At 45.9% G+C, this 15,931-nt stretch overlaps 1 protein-coding gene across 2 annotated transcripts in view; it reads right to left on the minus strand.

The window, feature by feature from the left end:
• Positions 1 to 10,955, minus strand: part of PDGFRL (platelet derived growth factor receptor like) — a 51,988-nt gene extending 41,033 nt beyond the window's left edge. Inside the window, exon 1 of one of the 2 annotated variants that reach the window (XM_073341917.2) lies at positions 10,639 to 10,955. In XM_073341917.2, coding sequence (XP_073198018.2) covers positions 10,639 to 10,940 — 302 coding nt within the window. In that variant the 5' untranslated portion in view covers positions 10,941 to 10,955. The other variant, XM_073341915.2, reaches the window with a different exon arrangement.
• Positions 10,956 to 15,931: the final 4,976 nt, after the last annotated feature.

The raw sequence follows: 15,931 nt of genomic DNA on the forward strand, positions 1-15,931 counted from the left end.
AAATCTACTGTGGGGGCTGCTGTGATGCAAGTAGCCAACGCAACCAAAGATCTGCTGATATCAAGGGTAGTGACCCTGGGAAATGTGCAGGTCATAGTGGATGGCTTTGCTGCAATGAGATTCCCTAACTGTGGTGGGGCCATAGACGGAACCCATATCCCTATCTTGGCACCGGAGCACCAAGCCGGCGAGTACATAAACCGCAAGGGGTACTTTTCGATAGTGCTGCAAGCACTGGTGGATCACAAGGGACGTTTCACCAACATCAACGTGGGATGGCCGGGAAAAGTCCATGACGCTCGCACCTTCAGGAACTCTGGTCTGTTTCAAAAGCTGCAGGAAGGGACTTTATTCCCAGACCAGAAAATAACCATTGGGGATGCTGAAATGCCTATAGTTATCCTTGGGGACCCAGCCTACCTCTTAATGCCATGGCTCATGAAGCTGTACACGGGCACCCTGGACAGTAATCAGGAGCTGTTCAACTACAGGCTAAGCAAGTGCAGAATGGTGGTAAAATGTGCATTTGGATGTTGAAAAGCATGCTGACGCAGTTTACTGACTCGGTTAGACCTCAGCAAAACCAATATTCCCACTGTTATTACTGCTTGCTGTGCGCTCCACAATATCTGTGAGAGTAAGGAGGAGACGTTTATGGCAGGATGGGAGGTTGAGGCAAATCGCCTGGCCGCTGGTTACACGCAGCCAGACACCAGGGCGGTTAGAAGAGCACAGGAGGGTGCAGTGCACATCAGAGAAGCTTTGAAAACCAGTTTCATGACTGGTCAGGCTACGGTGTGAAAGTTCTGTTTGTTTCTCCTTAATGAAACCTCCCACCCCCCCTTGGTTCACTCTACTTCCCTGTAAGCTAACCACCCTTCCCTCCCCCCTTTGATCACCACTTGCAGAAGCAATAAAGTCATTGTTGCTTCACATTCATGTATTCTTTATTAATTCATCACACAAATAGGGGGATAACTGCGCCAAGGTAGCCTGGGGGGTGGTGGAGGAGGGAAGGACAAGGCCACATAGCACTTTAAAAGTTTAAAACGTTAAAAGTTATTGAATGCCAGCTTTTTTTTGGGCAATCCTCTGGGGTGGAGTGGCTGGGTGGCCAGAGGCCCCACCGCGTTCTTGGGCATCTGAGCGAGGAGGCTATGGAACTTAGGGAGGAGGTCGTTTGGTTACACAGGGGCTGTAGTGGTGGTCTGTGCCCCTGTTGCCTTTCCTGCAGCTCAACCATATGCTGGAGCATATGAGTTTGATCCTCCAGCAGCCTCAGCATTGAATCCTGCCTCCTCTCAGCACACTGCCACCAGCTATCAGCTTCAGCCCTCTCTTCAGCCCGCCGCCTCTCCTCCCAGTCATTTTGTGCTTTCTTGCACTCTGACATTGTCTGCCTCCACGCATTCATCTGTGCTGTGTCAGTGTGGGAGGACAGAGAACATTCCATCATGAGTGCGCTTTTTTCACCTTCTAAACTTCGCTAGCTTCTGGGAAGGAGAAGATCCTGTGATCCTTGAAACACATGCAGCTGGAGGAGAAAAAAAGAGGGACAGTGGTATTTAAAAAAACATTTTATAGAACAATGGGTACACTCTTTCAAGGTAAACCTTGCTGTTAGCATTACATACATAGCACATGTGCTTTCGATACAAGGTTGCATTTTGCCTCCCATCACCTCCTGGCTAACCCCTCTCCCCACCCTCTCCCTGTAGCTATCAGCAGGGAACATTTCTGTTCAGCCACAGGCAAACAGCCCAGCAGGAACCGGCACCTCTGTATGTCCCCTTAAGAAAAGCACCTTATTTCAACCAGGTGACCATGAATGATATCACTCTCCTGAGGATAACACAGAGAGATAAAGAACTGATGTTGTTTGAATGCCAGCAAACATACACTGCAATGCTTTGTTCTGCAATGATTCCTGACTACGTGCTACTGGCCTGGCGTGGTAAAGTGTCCTACCATGGTGGACGGAATAAGGCTGCCTTCCCCAGAAACCTTTTGCAAAGGCTTTGGGAGTACATCCAGGAGAGCTTTATGGAGATGTCCCTGGAGGATTTCCGTTCCATCCCCAGACATGTTAACAGACTTTTCCAGTAGCTGTACTGGCCGCGAATACCAGGGCAAATTAATCATTAAACACGCTTGCTTTTAAACCATGTATACTATTTAAAAAGGTACACTCACCAGAGGTCCCTTCTCTGCCTACCAGGTCCGGGAGGCAGCCTTGGGTGGGTTTGGGGGGTACTGGCTTCAGGTCCAGGTTGAGAAACAGTTCCTGGCTGTCGGGAAAATCGGTTTCTCCGCTTGCTTGTTGTGAGCTACCATCTTCCTCGTTCCCCAAACTTGCTTCCGTGTTGCCTCCCTCTCCATTGAAGGAGTCAAAGCACATGGTTGGGGTAGTGGTGACCGAACCCTCTAAAATGGTATGCAGCTCATCATAGAAACAGCATGTTTGGGGCTCTGACCCGGAGCGGCTGTTTGCCTCTCTGGTAGGCTTGTCTCAGCTCTAAGTTTCACGTGGCACTGCTGCGGGTCCCTGTTATGGCCTCTGTCCTTCATGCCCTGGGAGATTTTGACAAATGTTTTGGCATTTCGAAAACTGAAACGTAGTTCTGATAGCACCGATTCCTCTCCACATACAGCGATCAGATCCCGTACCTCCTGTTCGGTCCATGCTGGAGCTCTTTTGCGATCCTGGGACTCCAACATGGTCACCTCTGCTGATGAGCTCTGCATGGTCACCTGCAGCTTGCCACGCTGGCCAAACAGGAAATGAAATTCAAACGTTTGCAGGCCTTTTCCTGTCTACCTGGCCAGTGCATTTGAGTTGAGAGTGCTCTCCAGAGCAGTCACAATGGAGCACTCTGGGATAGCTCCTGGAGGCCAATACCGTCTAATTGCGTCCACAGTACCCCAAATTTGACCCGGCAAGGCCGATTTCAGCACTAATCCCCTTGTCGGCAGTGGAGTAAAGAAATCAATTTTAAGAGCCCTTTAAGTAGGAAAAAAAGGGCCTCATCATGTGGACGGGTGCAGGGTTAAATTGATTTAACGCTGCTAAATTCGACCTCAACTCCTAGTGTAGACCAGGGCTTAGACAGACCTAGGAGCCTCTCTCCACCTGCATGGCTTTTATCACCCTCTTCTTCCACCCCCATCCCCAAAATACTATCTGCACTTGAAACTTAAAGCTATAGAGCTTTTATTTCCCTAAAGTATCAAATCCCACAACTATCAGCCAAATGTGACACCCGCAATCCCTACTTCCCAAGCTGCAGGATGATTGCTCTCCCTCCCAGTTGACTATAGCTCCCCTCATCCCCCTTCCATTGAAGATGTCAGTACCACAGGCGTTAAAAATAAATCAAACACATTACATGGCAGGTATTTTTACTGTAGCTGCAGATACAGAAACTAGTAGAAAATGGACTTTGGATCACAATTTATACAGTGCATTACATTATATTATAAATTGCCAAAATCAGACAACACAGACATTCAAGAAATGCATAAGGATTGCAAGGCAATCATGGCTATTTTCAATCATTCCCTCAGCCTTGTTAACCTTTTGTGTTCAAACCAATTACTGCTAACATTTATTTTGCAGTTTACTTTGGGCTAATCTACAGATGTTTAAAAGAGAATAAGGCAAAGATAGTACAATATTTTGGCAAGCATATTGCAAGACAATGCAACCTTCTCAGGGCAGCCTAGACAGGCATTGTTTCCTTTCCACTCCTGCACCAGCTGGGGGAGGAGGGGCACCATCCTGGTAAATAGCTGCGCTGCTATTTTCCTGACTTGCCCATTGCCCATTTGAGCAAGACCCCTCTGTATTTCATGGGGACTCAACCCAGGGTAACATCCTCCAGTGTAATAACAGCTTGCAGAGACAGACATGCAGTTACAGTACTAACATGCCCCTCACTCTCCTCCCACACCCAGAGTCCCCACACAGCATTGGTACAGGGGTCCTATGCAAGGAGGGCGTAAATCAGAAAATGTCTCACCATCTCGAAATGAACCACATAATGGGAAGTTCAAATGTGAATGACATTTTATCACTGTTGGTAGGGAGACTAGTACTCGGACAACTACTTGTGCTTTTTCTGATTTTCCTAAGCACCGGTGATGCTGTACCCCACACATACAAGAACCTGAGAAGCAAAAGAAGATTTACAGGGAAACAGTGACTGCATCCCAAGAAAGGGCCAGTTAGGCAGAACGGTCAAGGGATAGTTTTCTAGAGCAAAAAGAAAAGGAGTACTTGTGGCACCTTAGAGACTAACCAATTTATCAGAGCATAAGCTTTCGTGATGCTCTGTTGTACCAATAAAATAAAAACCAGCAGGATCTTATTAAAGGGAAAAAGGCAAAATACCACATTTATTGTGAATACAGGAAGAATCATAGTAAGCAGTTAGTTATAGCTATAACATTCCATTCAATCTCATATTTATTCACACATTCATTCATACACACACACACACACAGGTTCTTCAAGGTTGTTATCATAGTTACCAGCCTTAGAGTTGCTCATGCCAAGCCACTGGCCAGGTGGCCTGGACATGAGGAGGGAGCAGGGCCTTGTCAGATGCTCATCTGATGCTCCTGGAAGTTGGTTTGCAGAATCAGACCCCAAAGTTCTCACTTTTTAGAGTCTATTTTTATAGGAATTTCTTCCTATGCCAGTCTATGGGAATTGCTTCATCATGCTGTTGCTGAATCAATCAGCAGATAGCACATTCCTGACGGCTCCAAGATGTTATCTTGTTCTTTGGTTCTCCCATTCTTGAGGCTGTTGGGTGGATTCCAGTCTGCCCTCCGGGTGGGGTCCTCTGGTTATTTCCACTTGACGCCTTCTTCAGCCGATGGACACTGGATTCTTAGGCTGGCACCTCCCTGATCATTCAGTTATTATCCACACCAAGCATCCATCCACATACATCCTCTATCTCTATTTTAATCACAATTGTTAATACAACAAAAGGGCGGGGAGTCTCTGGGTGTTGTTTCTGTTGTTAGAGTATTGCTTTGAGTCTCTCTCTCTGTGAATTGCTTTGAGAACAGACTCTGTCTTAGAATGTACTAACACAATTAGCAGCTTGCAAGTTTCACACAGAGAGGGAGAGAAACAGTACCAAAAACCAAGAGACCTCTTAATCAGTAATACCCTGGAATTTAAACTCTGGGGAATCAAACTCATTTGTGATTTTAATACAGAACTTCTTTAATATGATCCAACAGCTCAAATAAATTGGTTAGTCTCCAAGGTGCCACAAGTCCTCCTTTTCTTTTTGCAAATACAGACTAACACGGCTGTTACTCTGAAACCTTTCCTAGAGCAATCATACAGATTTAGAAGGGAGCATAGAGCCCTGAAAAGGGACATGATGCAACCTAGCCATGTCCTGCAAACTACAGAGAATATACCATACTTGGACCTCCCTTTCGCTCACAAAAAGTGCAGACCCTTCCCACTCCAATCAATCCCAATGGAGAAGCAGAACAATTTCTAACACCTCACCTACACATGTACGAGAGCACTCAACTCTCTGGGCAGGCCACAGTTCCACTGCTCTTAAGCTTACACTATAACTTTTTTATTATTCAAGTAGTTTTGATACCTCAGGTTTTTTGTACAACTTGGTTGAAAAGTTTCATTGAGGAACAGCGTTCCCCTTAATTACATAACATCCTCCCCACAGTATCAATTCACAAAAAAACCCACAGCACATACATGGTAGTAATTTCCTTGGTTACAATACATTCATTAGCCAAAACACATCCCTGACCCTAATCATCCCTAACCAGTTGGAGCATTTTGCTCGCTCTGGCTGTTCATAACATTCAGAAAGTTTCCCCACCTCTCCCTTCCACCCATCGGTCAGGCTTGCTCCGTTGCTGTCACAGATACTGTGCAAAATACAGCAACTACTTATACAAAGCACATAATGACAAGAAGGATTTAGCCATATCACGAATAACCTCCACCTTCCCAGCAGTCTTCCAAATGCACTCTCCAGTCATCTTGCAGCTACAGCTCTGTTTTCCTACCCAGATGTTCAATAAAAGACTTCAGGGAAGCAGAGGGTAAGCTAGATCTCTGAGAATGCTGGAAGGAATCATGACCCTATTAAATGTCCATAGTAGACTGGGGAGCAAAAATTCCTTTGCTCATTCCAGAAAACTGGCCTGAATATCTAAAGACTCTGACACCATGGACCTTCCCATACTACCCCACATTAATATTGGTGAACCTTCCACAGTGATCAACCAGGCAAAATACTCCTTCCTGATGACCAAGTCTTGGCTCTGCTGTGTGGGGCAAGGAATAGGTATGGAAGTTGCATCAGTAGCCTTTTTACAGTTTGGAAACCCCATCAGTGCAAAGACATCAACAACGTCCTGTGCATTGCCAAGCTTTATGACCCAGCACAACTGCACCCTCTGAATAGCATAGCAAACAGCCCCAACAGTTCATCTGCCAACACCAAATCAGTTAGCAAATGACCAGTAGCAATCAGGGTGGTGAACTTCCAGAAGGTGATTACAACACACTTCTCCATGCTGAGGAGAACTCTCATGTTGATGTTCTGCCACGGCAGCTCCAGTTCTGAACAGATCTCTAGGAAAATAGCCTTCCACATCCTGGAGTTAGCTCACGAAAGCTTATGCTCAAATACATTGGTTCGTCACCCCAGTTCTGCATCACTATTCTGTCCCACCAATCAGTGCTAATTGAGCCCAGAAACAGCACTTCAAGTAAAGCTGTTCCAACAAGATGCCCTGCAGAAGTAACTACTCAATTTCATCCTTTTCCTCCAGCAACACCTGTAGCCATATTGCTGCGTCCACAGCCCCAGACCGAAGCCCACTCAACTGCTAATACATGTGCATCATTCTGCTCAAAGTAATAATGACTGTCATGATCACAGCAATCTGCCATGTGTCCTCCATGCTGCCTGACAGCATTTTGAAAATGGCACTGGCAAAATACAGATGATTTATGGGTAGGGTTGCCAGGTGTCCTGGTTTGAGATCAGAACACCCAGTCAAAAAGGGACCCTGGCGGCTCTGATCAGCACTGCTAAGCAGGCCGTTAAAAGCCCAGTTGGTGGTGCAGCAGGGCTGGCAGGCTCCCTGCCCAACTCTGCACGGCTCACAGAAAGTGGCCGGCATGTCTCTCTGGCTCCTAGGCAGAGGGGCAGTCACAGGGGCTCGACATGCTGCCCCCGCCCTGAGCACCGGCTCTGCAGCTCCCATTGGCTGGGAACCGCCTGAGGTCAGCACCACCTAGAGCCCGCACCCCAAACCCCCTCCCGCAACCAAACTCCCTCCCAGAGCCCGCACCCCCAACCCCCTGCCCAGAGCCCCCTCCCACACTCCGAACCTCTCAGCCCCAGCCCAGAGCCCCGTCCTGCACCCCAAATCCCTCATCCCTGGCGCCATCCCAAAGCCCACACCCCCCGCCAGAGCCCTCACCCCCTCTCGCACCCCAATCCCCTGCCCCAGCCCCATGAAAATGAGCAAGGATGCGGGAGAGTAAGTGACAGAGGGGGTGGAGAATGGGGTGAGCGGGGACAGGGCCTTGGAGAAGGGGCAGGGCGAGGATATTCGGTTTTCTGCAATTAGAAAGTTGGCAACCTAATTATGGGTTGCCAGGAGAGTTGGATCCCAAGTCCCAGAATTCCTGTAGATTCCAGTAGGCAGCCCACAATTCACTGCAAGAAGAATCCTATAATACATTCAGCTGAGCAGTCGAATATGGTATGGGGTATATATAATATATATAAATCACATAAAATCATGACTGATATGGAGAAAGTAAATAAGGAAATGTTATTTACTCCTCATAACACAAGAGCTAGGGGTCACCAAATGAAAATAATAGGCAGCAGATTTAAAACAAACAAAAGGAAGTATTTTTGCACACAACGCACAGTCAACCTGTGGAACTCCTTGTCAGATGATGTTGTAAAGGCCAAGACCATAACAGGGTTTAAAAAAGAACTAGATAAATTCATGGAGGATTGGTCCATCAATGGCTATTAGCCAAGATGGGCAGAGATGGTGTGCTTCTGTTTACCAGAAGCTGGGAATGGGGGACAGGGGATGGATTACTTGATGATTACCTCTTCGGCACCTGGCACTGGCCACTGTCGGAAGGCAGGATGCTGGGATAGATCAAACTTTGGTCTGACCCAGTATGGCTGTTCTTATGGGATATCTGCCTAGGATGTTGCATGGTTAATTCAAAACAGCATATGGAGCTGCATGGACACAATGGGACACAAGGGAAGTACCTTAACCCATCATAACAAAGTGTGAACGTGCTTTAGTTCGATATAGTTAATTCAATGTATTTAGAGTGGTCAAACTAATCCAAAACAATATGCTCATAGAGACAAGACCAGAATGACAGAGGCAGCATCAGTTTGGCCATTTACCCAACAGGGCTGGTTATGAATTTCCCTATTCCAGCTGCACACTTAAAAACCAAACACAAAAAACCCCCACCACAACCTGAAAAGGAAATTTGATTAAAATGAAGTTCATGTCCTTTCACAAGGACAGTACGTAAAAACTACATGAAGATACAAGTTAATTGCAATTAATCTCTATGGACAACAAATGACCTAGTTCACCACAAGTTTTCAATGATTATATTGCAATTATTGTTGTTCCATATTAAGATGTTATTTTTGAGAAATGACTACCTGAAAAAATAACTGTATACTTTACCTAGAATGCTGTTGCTCTTGAATACTAATATGGAAGCAAGCAAAACAACATTGAAAACATTATTTTAATAACTTTGAAGATTGGGGCAGTATCCCAGTATGCACCTATACAAAACATAAATCAGTTTTCTGAATCCCTTTAATCCGATCAGAGCCTGCAACCAGTAAAAATATCTCGCTAGCAACTTTTTAAGATCTGCATCTTGTACCAGTGCTTTTTTTGGTTTTCACTCACCACGGAAGTACTACGTGCAAACGCACTTCTTCTTTACGGTGTCCAGCACTAACTTTTTTCCCCCCTTCAGGAAAAAAAAAAAAAAAGAATCCTGTTCTCATCTAAGGACTGAAATCCTGTGCTTAATTAAAAAAAGCTTGGCATTTTTGCAAATACTTTTTATTTCCCAAAAAGAGCTGTGCAGAAAGAAGCTGTATTTTTGGTCAGTACCCATGAATGCAAGAAAACCAAAGCCAGGTTGTTGGCAGCAGTGTGAAATTGTATAATAGCATAATCTGTTTTTCATTTAGGGAAGAGGAGAAGCTGCGGAGGCTCTGGCAGCTGTGCAGGATGGGACCCAGAGAGAATTGCACTCTTTAAACCTGACAACTAATTTCTACGGCGAACAGCTCCAGGATTCTTCCTCCCACTCCAAGTCCTTTCTGCGCTGCTGTGAGATGGAAATCAACTCCTTACTGGAGATGGGTGGGAATACCAAGTAACCCCACCTCCCACCTAAAAGTGGACACGTTTACATGAATTGCAAAGCCCTGGAAATAGTATCCCAGCTGTAGGAATTCAAGCAGATTGCAAACCCAGCCCCGTTTACACACCTATTGATACGTCTGGGGGAGACGGGTGGAAAGTGCCGCTGATCTATGGAAAGTGAGGGAAACAAATGTTCCGTAGGAAGGGTGAGGGGTGCCTGGTCTGTGCAGTATGAAAAGAGACGAAGGGAGCCCCTAAGAAGTGGGGGCAATAAGGGAGGAGAAGAAAAGCGAGGAAAGGGCTAAAGGGAGCGTGTCGACAGGAGGGGCGCGGCAGGACTGTGGAACAAGCTGTTTGTACAGCACCGTGCACTATGCCCCCCCATGCAAACAGCCGCTGTGTCCGCTAACCCAGGGGAAGGGCAGCAAGGGGCCGGGGGCAGCCGTGACAGGACGAGCCAAGGGGAGCTCCCGAGGGCAATGGAGCTGGGGCCGCAGCGAGACACAGAGCTCCCTGGACCACGGGAACAACGGGCGGAGGGGAGGCTGGGCTGGGGAGGGAGCCCTGTGTCCCCAGTCCGCGGACTCACCATTTTGTAGCGTTTCGTGCAGCAGCAGGAGGCTCAGCAGGACCCACAGCCTCATGTCGGAGCAGCCGCGGGCAAGCCGAACCGCGGGGGCTCTGGGAAGTCCGCCGCAAAGCTCCCAGTGCAGGGAGGGGGAGCTAGCGCCGGAGGAGGAGCCCGCTGGAGCCCGCCGTCCCTGCACCAGGCGAGCTTTCCAGTCTGAGCGCGCGGGGAAGGGCTGCTAGGGGCCCTGCCGGGCCCCCTGGGCAGCTGCGGAGCAGGGCGGTTCGGCACGCACGTGAGAGCCCGGCGGGGGCGGGGCAGGTCCGGTCTCTCCCCCCAAGAAATCACAGCCAGCGCCGGTGAAACCTGCTGTGCGGGCAGCGCGCACCTGGGCCGCCCCGGCCTGCAGCACGGGGAGAATAAAACAGGGAGGCGTCGGTCCCCGAACGCCTCTGGAAGCCTCCCGGGGTCCGGCCCTGGCAAACGCACGGACTGGTACCGGCTAGCGGCGCGTGGGCCACACTGTTCCCTTGAACGTGCGCCTGTGTCCCCAGCCGACTTTTCCTGCTCCTGCAACCCAGGCGTTACATGCCCCAGAAACTCAGCACACAGCTGGTCCCGCGGGCGGGATCCAGCCGCGGGGACGAGTCCGTCCAGCCCCCTTACGCGTCCTCTCTGCACTGCCTGACCTCGCCTGGGTCAGGTCCCAGCGCAGGGGTGACTCGCCGTTGTGGCGCGCCGCGGGGAAAGGTGGCACAGCCTCAGGCATGAACGTGTGGAATTGAACTGCCGGTGAGAGAAGAGAGCTGGTGGCGGGAAGTCTTCTCAGGCTTGAACTCGGCATCGGGGTGCAACAGCTTAGCGCGAAATTTGTTCCGTAGAAAGCTCTTGCGTGGCTTAGTAATCGGGTTGCCATTACCGCCTTTTTAGTTGCAGAAAACCAACAATACCATTGTCCCCCTGCTCCGCCTCCACTCCCTCCGTCCCTCACTGGCTAGCGTCGCCAGCTTTCTTCTAATTGCACACAACCAAACACTCTAGTCCCGCCCCTTCCTGGAGGCCCCGCCTCCTGCCCCCCTCCTGCCTGGAAGCTCTGCCCCCACCTCACTACATTCCCCTTCCTGGGTGGCTCGCTCTCCCCCACCCTCACTCACTTTCACTGGGCTGGGGATGAGTGGTTTGGGGTGTAGGAGGGGGCTCCAGGTGGGACAGAAGGATTTGGAGTGTGCTAGGGGGCTGTAGGTTGAGGTGCAGGAGGGGGCATGGTCTATGGGCTGGGGGAGCAGACTCTGGGGTGAGGCTGGGGGGTTCAGGCTGTGGGAGGGGGCTCTGGGCTGGGGGTTAGGGTGCAGGGGGGTGAGGGCTCCAGATGGGGTGCGAGCTCTGGGCTGGGGCCAGGGATAGGGGTTTGCGGTGCAGGAGGGGGGCCTAGGCTGGGGGAGGCTGAGGCGTTCGGAGTGTGGGAGGGAGCTCCAGGCTGGGGCAGGGAGTTGTGGCGCAGCAGGGGATGCGGGCTCTGGGGTGGGGCCAGGGATGAGGGGTTTGGGGGGTAGGAGGGAGTTTGGGTGCAGGATGGGGTTCTAAACTGGGGTAGGGGATTGGGTCGGGTCATGGGGGGGGGGTTCGGGGTGTGAGCTCCAGGTGGCACTGACCTCATGCAGCCCCAGCATTTCCCAGGGATGGAGGAAATCCACACGGCTCCTGGGAAGCAATGGCATGCCCCTCCGGCGGGCAGCCATGGGGCTCCATGTGCTGCCCCCACAGCTCCCATTGACTGTTGTTCCCTAAAGATGTCATAGCACACCCTTGGGAGCCACATAACTGTCTGTAAGGGCAGATTTTATCCCTGTGTTACCTATAGCTTGATTAAGCAGTAACATACTACTCAAAATGATAGCAATGGAAAACAGAAGGCACCTGCTACCTTATATTGTAAAGAAAGCTTTAAAAAAGCCAGTGGCAAGCATAGTAGTTTAGAGTGTAGTGTGTTGAGGAAGTCGGTGAGAGACATGTTTTCTTTAAGCCCAGGCCTTGTCTGAAAAGTAACTACAAAATGGCATATTAGGGTTTCATGTTCATAAGTACAAAAAATTGTTTTGCTTTGGTTTGTTTCTAACAGCCCTATAAATATGTAGAAACTGAAAGTCATACTGGGTTCTTTCCTTCTTGCAAATCACCACTAGTAAGAAAGGATCTGCAGACCAAATCAGTCTCTTGGTGACACCTGTAGAACCCCTTTATCTTGAAACTGTGTCATCAATAACACCTGCCTACGGCTTCCAGTTGTTTTGCATTGGTGTAACTGATTGGAACTTATAAACACTGTTGCTGATGCACAAGTCTCTTACTTTTGACATATCCAAATCTTAAGAACCAAATTCTGCCATTACATGCAAAACATGGAATGCCCATTATCCATCAAAGCTATCCAGAAAATTTACTAGCAGCATTAATCTAAACCAGCTCTGATATTTTTGGATTTTTTTACATTACACTTGCATTTCAGAAAACCCACTGCTGCATCTTAAAATAGCCATGAACTCTAGGATCCTTAATCTTCTGCAGTGTTTGTAGATAGCTACAGCCATATGTGGCACTCTAGCATATCAAGTAAAATCCACATTACCTTTTGTACCATATAGTCTATTAAAAAGGATTATAAACCTCAGCTTTCAGACAATGATCTGGATCTGACAGCTCAAAAGACATATGAAACTATACAGAGCAAATTCACTTTGGAAATGTTTACGCGTTCACTTCTAACAATGTATTTGAATGTCTTTTGGAGTTTTCCACTCTTGTCTGAAATATTAGTGTGATTCCTAAAAGGCTTTTCGTGTCAGGTTGTCCTGTTTTTTATCCCCATGTCCCAAGGCCTAAATAGGAAGGTATTTCAAAATGAATGGTAGTAGAGACTATATTAAGTGTAATATCACTTGGAAAGAAAATCTCATTGTTTTGAAAGTAAGCAAATCTGGAAAGGTAATACATTTAACGTTACATGATTTAATTTAATATTAATCTATATTGGATAAAACCAGATTGTATTGTAATCAGATTTTATTTTACATCTCCTGTTTGAAAATGGCCAACTAAAATGTAACGTCTCTGTTATTTTGAAGCATCTGCTATGTCATTTAGTTGAAGCAAGAATTAAATAGTGATCAGACACATCAAGAGAGAAAGTGTTTTATAGATTCAAGCTTCCAGGCTTTTCTGGAAGGTCATAGTATAGTGGACTATGTTAACAGCAGTGAACTTTAGTAATAAATATAAATCACATACAAGGGCCCAATCCTGCAACGACATACATGCATGATTAACTTTAAGCATGTAAATAGTCATACTGAAGTCTTTGTGGCATCAGAATTTAAATCTGCTACTTGCAGAATGACTCAATTCAAAGGGTTGAATCCTGTTCACATTGAAATTAATGGCCAAACTTCCACTGACTTCAGTGGGGCCAGGATTTCAATCAAGAATAATCACCTCTCTATAAGATACAATGATTATATTTTGTCTCAAATCTTTAGTTTATCTACAAACTACACTGCAACCCATTTTATAAGTAGCTATCATTTTATGTGGAATTATCTGAGCGTAAGAACTTTGCGTACCACTGGAAATTTGCTGCCAAGACTTTGTGACCCTAGCCCCAACTCTTTACGATGTGTTTTCTCTTTAATTTGTTGTATGTATGTCTGAACAATTTTATGGTAGTCTATGCAATCTGGGATTTAACATTTTTCATTAAAAGAAATAAAATTAGCTGTCCCACTAATTTTCAACACTCCAATTGATGAAGCTGCAGAAGAGGTTGTGGTTCAGTATATTCAATGAGAACCATTGTCAACATTTGAAATTCCTATATACATGAGTCTTAACTGCCCATATCCTTTAATTACCAATTTTCAGCTGTAGCTATATTACCTTGAAATATGATCTCCTTCAGTCTTACAGGACATTGGCCTTGGATGACAAATCTCCAAAGCAAAACCCATTTGCTAAAGGAAGTGATGCTGGTAATTAGTAGGTACCACTGCACCATTTGATTCAGTAATAGAATAATCTCCCAGCATGGAATTAGACAGCATTGTGAAAGTGGAGATACTGGGCCAGCTCCTCACCTTGTGTAAATTGTCATAGCTCAGTTGAAGTCAATAGAGCTCTGACAGTTCACAGCAGCTGAAGATCTAGCTCACTGTTTTTTGCTTGATATTTAAACCAGATGTATTTTTCTCATTTATGTAGGACCTTTCATCCAGAAGAATAACAAAGTGTATAAAGTCCTTTGAGAAATTTCTTGAAGAAAGGTATTTCAAAAATCTAATAATATAAATCTTTTGTCGAGTAATCATTTTTATGTTAGAAGACACTTTGTCCCAGATCCTCAAAGGTTTTTAGGTACCTAACTCCCATCAGTTTCAATGGGATTTAGGCATGGGGATATGGGAAATTGTATGTATGCTGTATATATTTGTTCATTTGAGGAACTCAAAGCACTTAACTATGCTGAATAAATGCTGTCTCCATTTGTAAGAAAGGGAAATGGAGACACACAAGTTTAAGGCCAAAATTTTCAAAACCAGTCTCTAAGCTTGGGTGCCCAAATTGAGACATCTTCAGACGTGTTGCACACTGGCTACCAGCTGAAGTTTAATGGGGACTGTGGGTGATCAGCACCTCTGAAAATCAGTCCCACAGTGATCAGCACCTCTGAAAATCAGTCCCACAGTGTCTTAGGATGGGCACCCCAAAACGGAAGCACCAAAAATCAGAGGCCATGTTTGTAAGTTTAAGTCTGTGATAGAGGCAGAATGGTACCCTGGTCTCGTGACTATCTCATGTTGTATCCATTTTGATTCCAATTTACCTTCTTGAAAAATAAAAGCTTTTAGCAAGAAAACACAGCTGCTTATTGTCCAACAGAATGCTCATATGTGTTATTATGCAATACACGTTAAAATCATAGATGAGTTTATTCCACACTGGAGGCAATTTATAAAGTCGTAACATTTGATAACAAGAGTCACATAATGCACACTGAATGGCTTTCAGTCACTGTAGATCATTCTGCCTTACTTAGTAAAATCTGTGGTGTATTTTTTGTACAAAGACCTCAGCAATCATTTTAGAACACAGGATAAAGCTGAAACTTATAACCAGTACATGCAAGTGATTTTTAACTTTATTTTAAAAAATATAGAACAAATGCATGATGATTGTCCTACGAAGCATATATTACAGTGAATAAAACAGCAGCAGTATAATTTCCATCACAATTCTATAGCAACTAAGAATACTGATAATATTCTACTGCAAAAGTGAAAAACCCAGGCACCATAAAGTATTTTAATTCTTACATACATTCTAAACACATTTTTACATTAATAAAAATTAGTTTTTTTAGACTAAAGCATTACACAAATATAAATTTATATTTGAAGCTCATCATTTTATCTACATTTAAATGCAGAGCAGCAAATAAAATACACTTGAAATAATTACTGCAATGTACATATAAACAGTGATAGAGCAAAGTTCCAAAAGACAGAAATACTAGCGTTTTTAAAAATGATAAAACACAAAAGTATTTTAAAATGTATTAAACAAATATATTAAATGCTTTCCAATCTGCGAACACTAAAGGAAAACAATTCTCCTAAGCAATACAGGGCCAAACCCTGTTAACCTTAACCCAGACTCTGCCCAACTTATACTGATTTCAGTGGGAGTTTGCCTGAGATGGGCTGAATGAAAATGTTCTAAAGACATCAGAATTTGCCCAGCAGACAATAAAAAGCAGCATTTATGCATACAATTCAGTCTTATGCACGCCTGTACAAATGTCCTTTAAGTTGGTTAGTGTCTGAATAATTCCTAGAATCAAATCATAAACTGTGTTCA

The sequence above is a fragment of the Lepidochelys kempii genome, chromosome 4, assembly GCF_965140285.1.
Source record: "Lepidochelys kempii isolate rLepKem1 chromosome 4, rLepKem1.hap1, whole genome shotgun sequence".
NCBI lineage: Eukaryota > Metazoa > Chordata > Testudines > Cheloniidae > Lepidochelys > Lepidochelys kempii.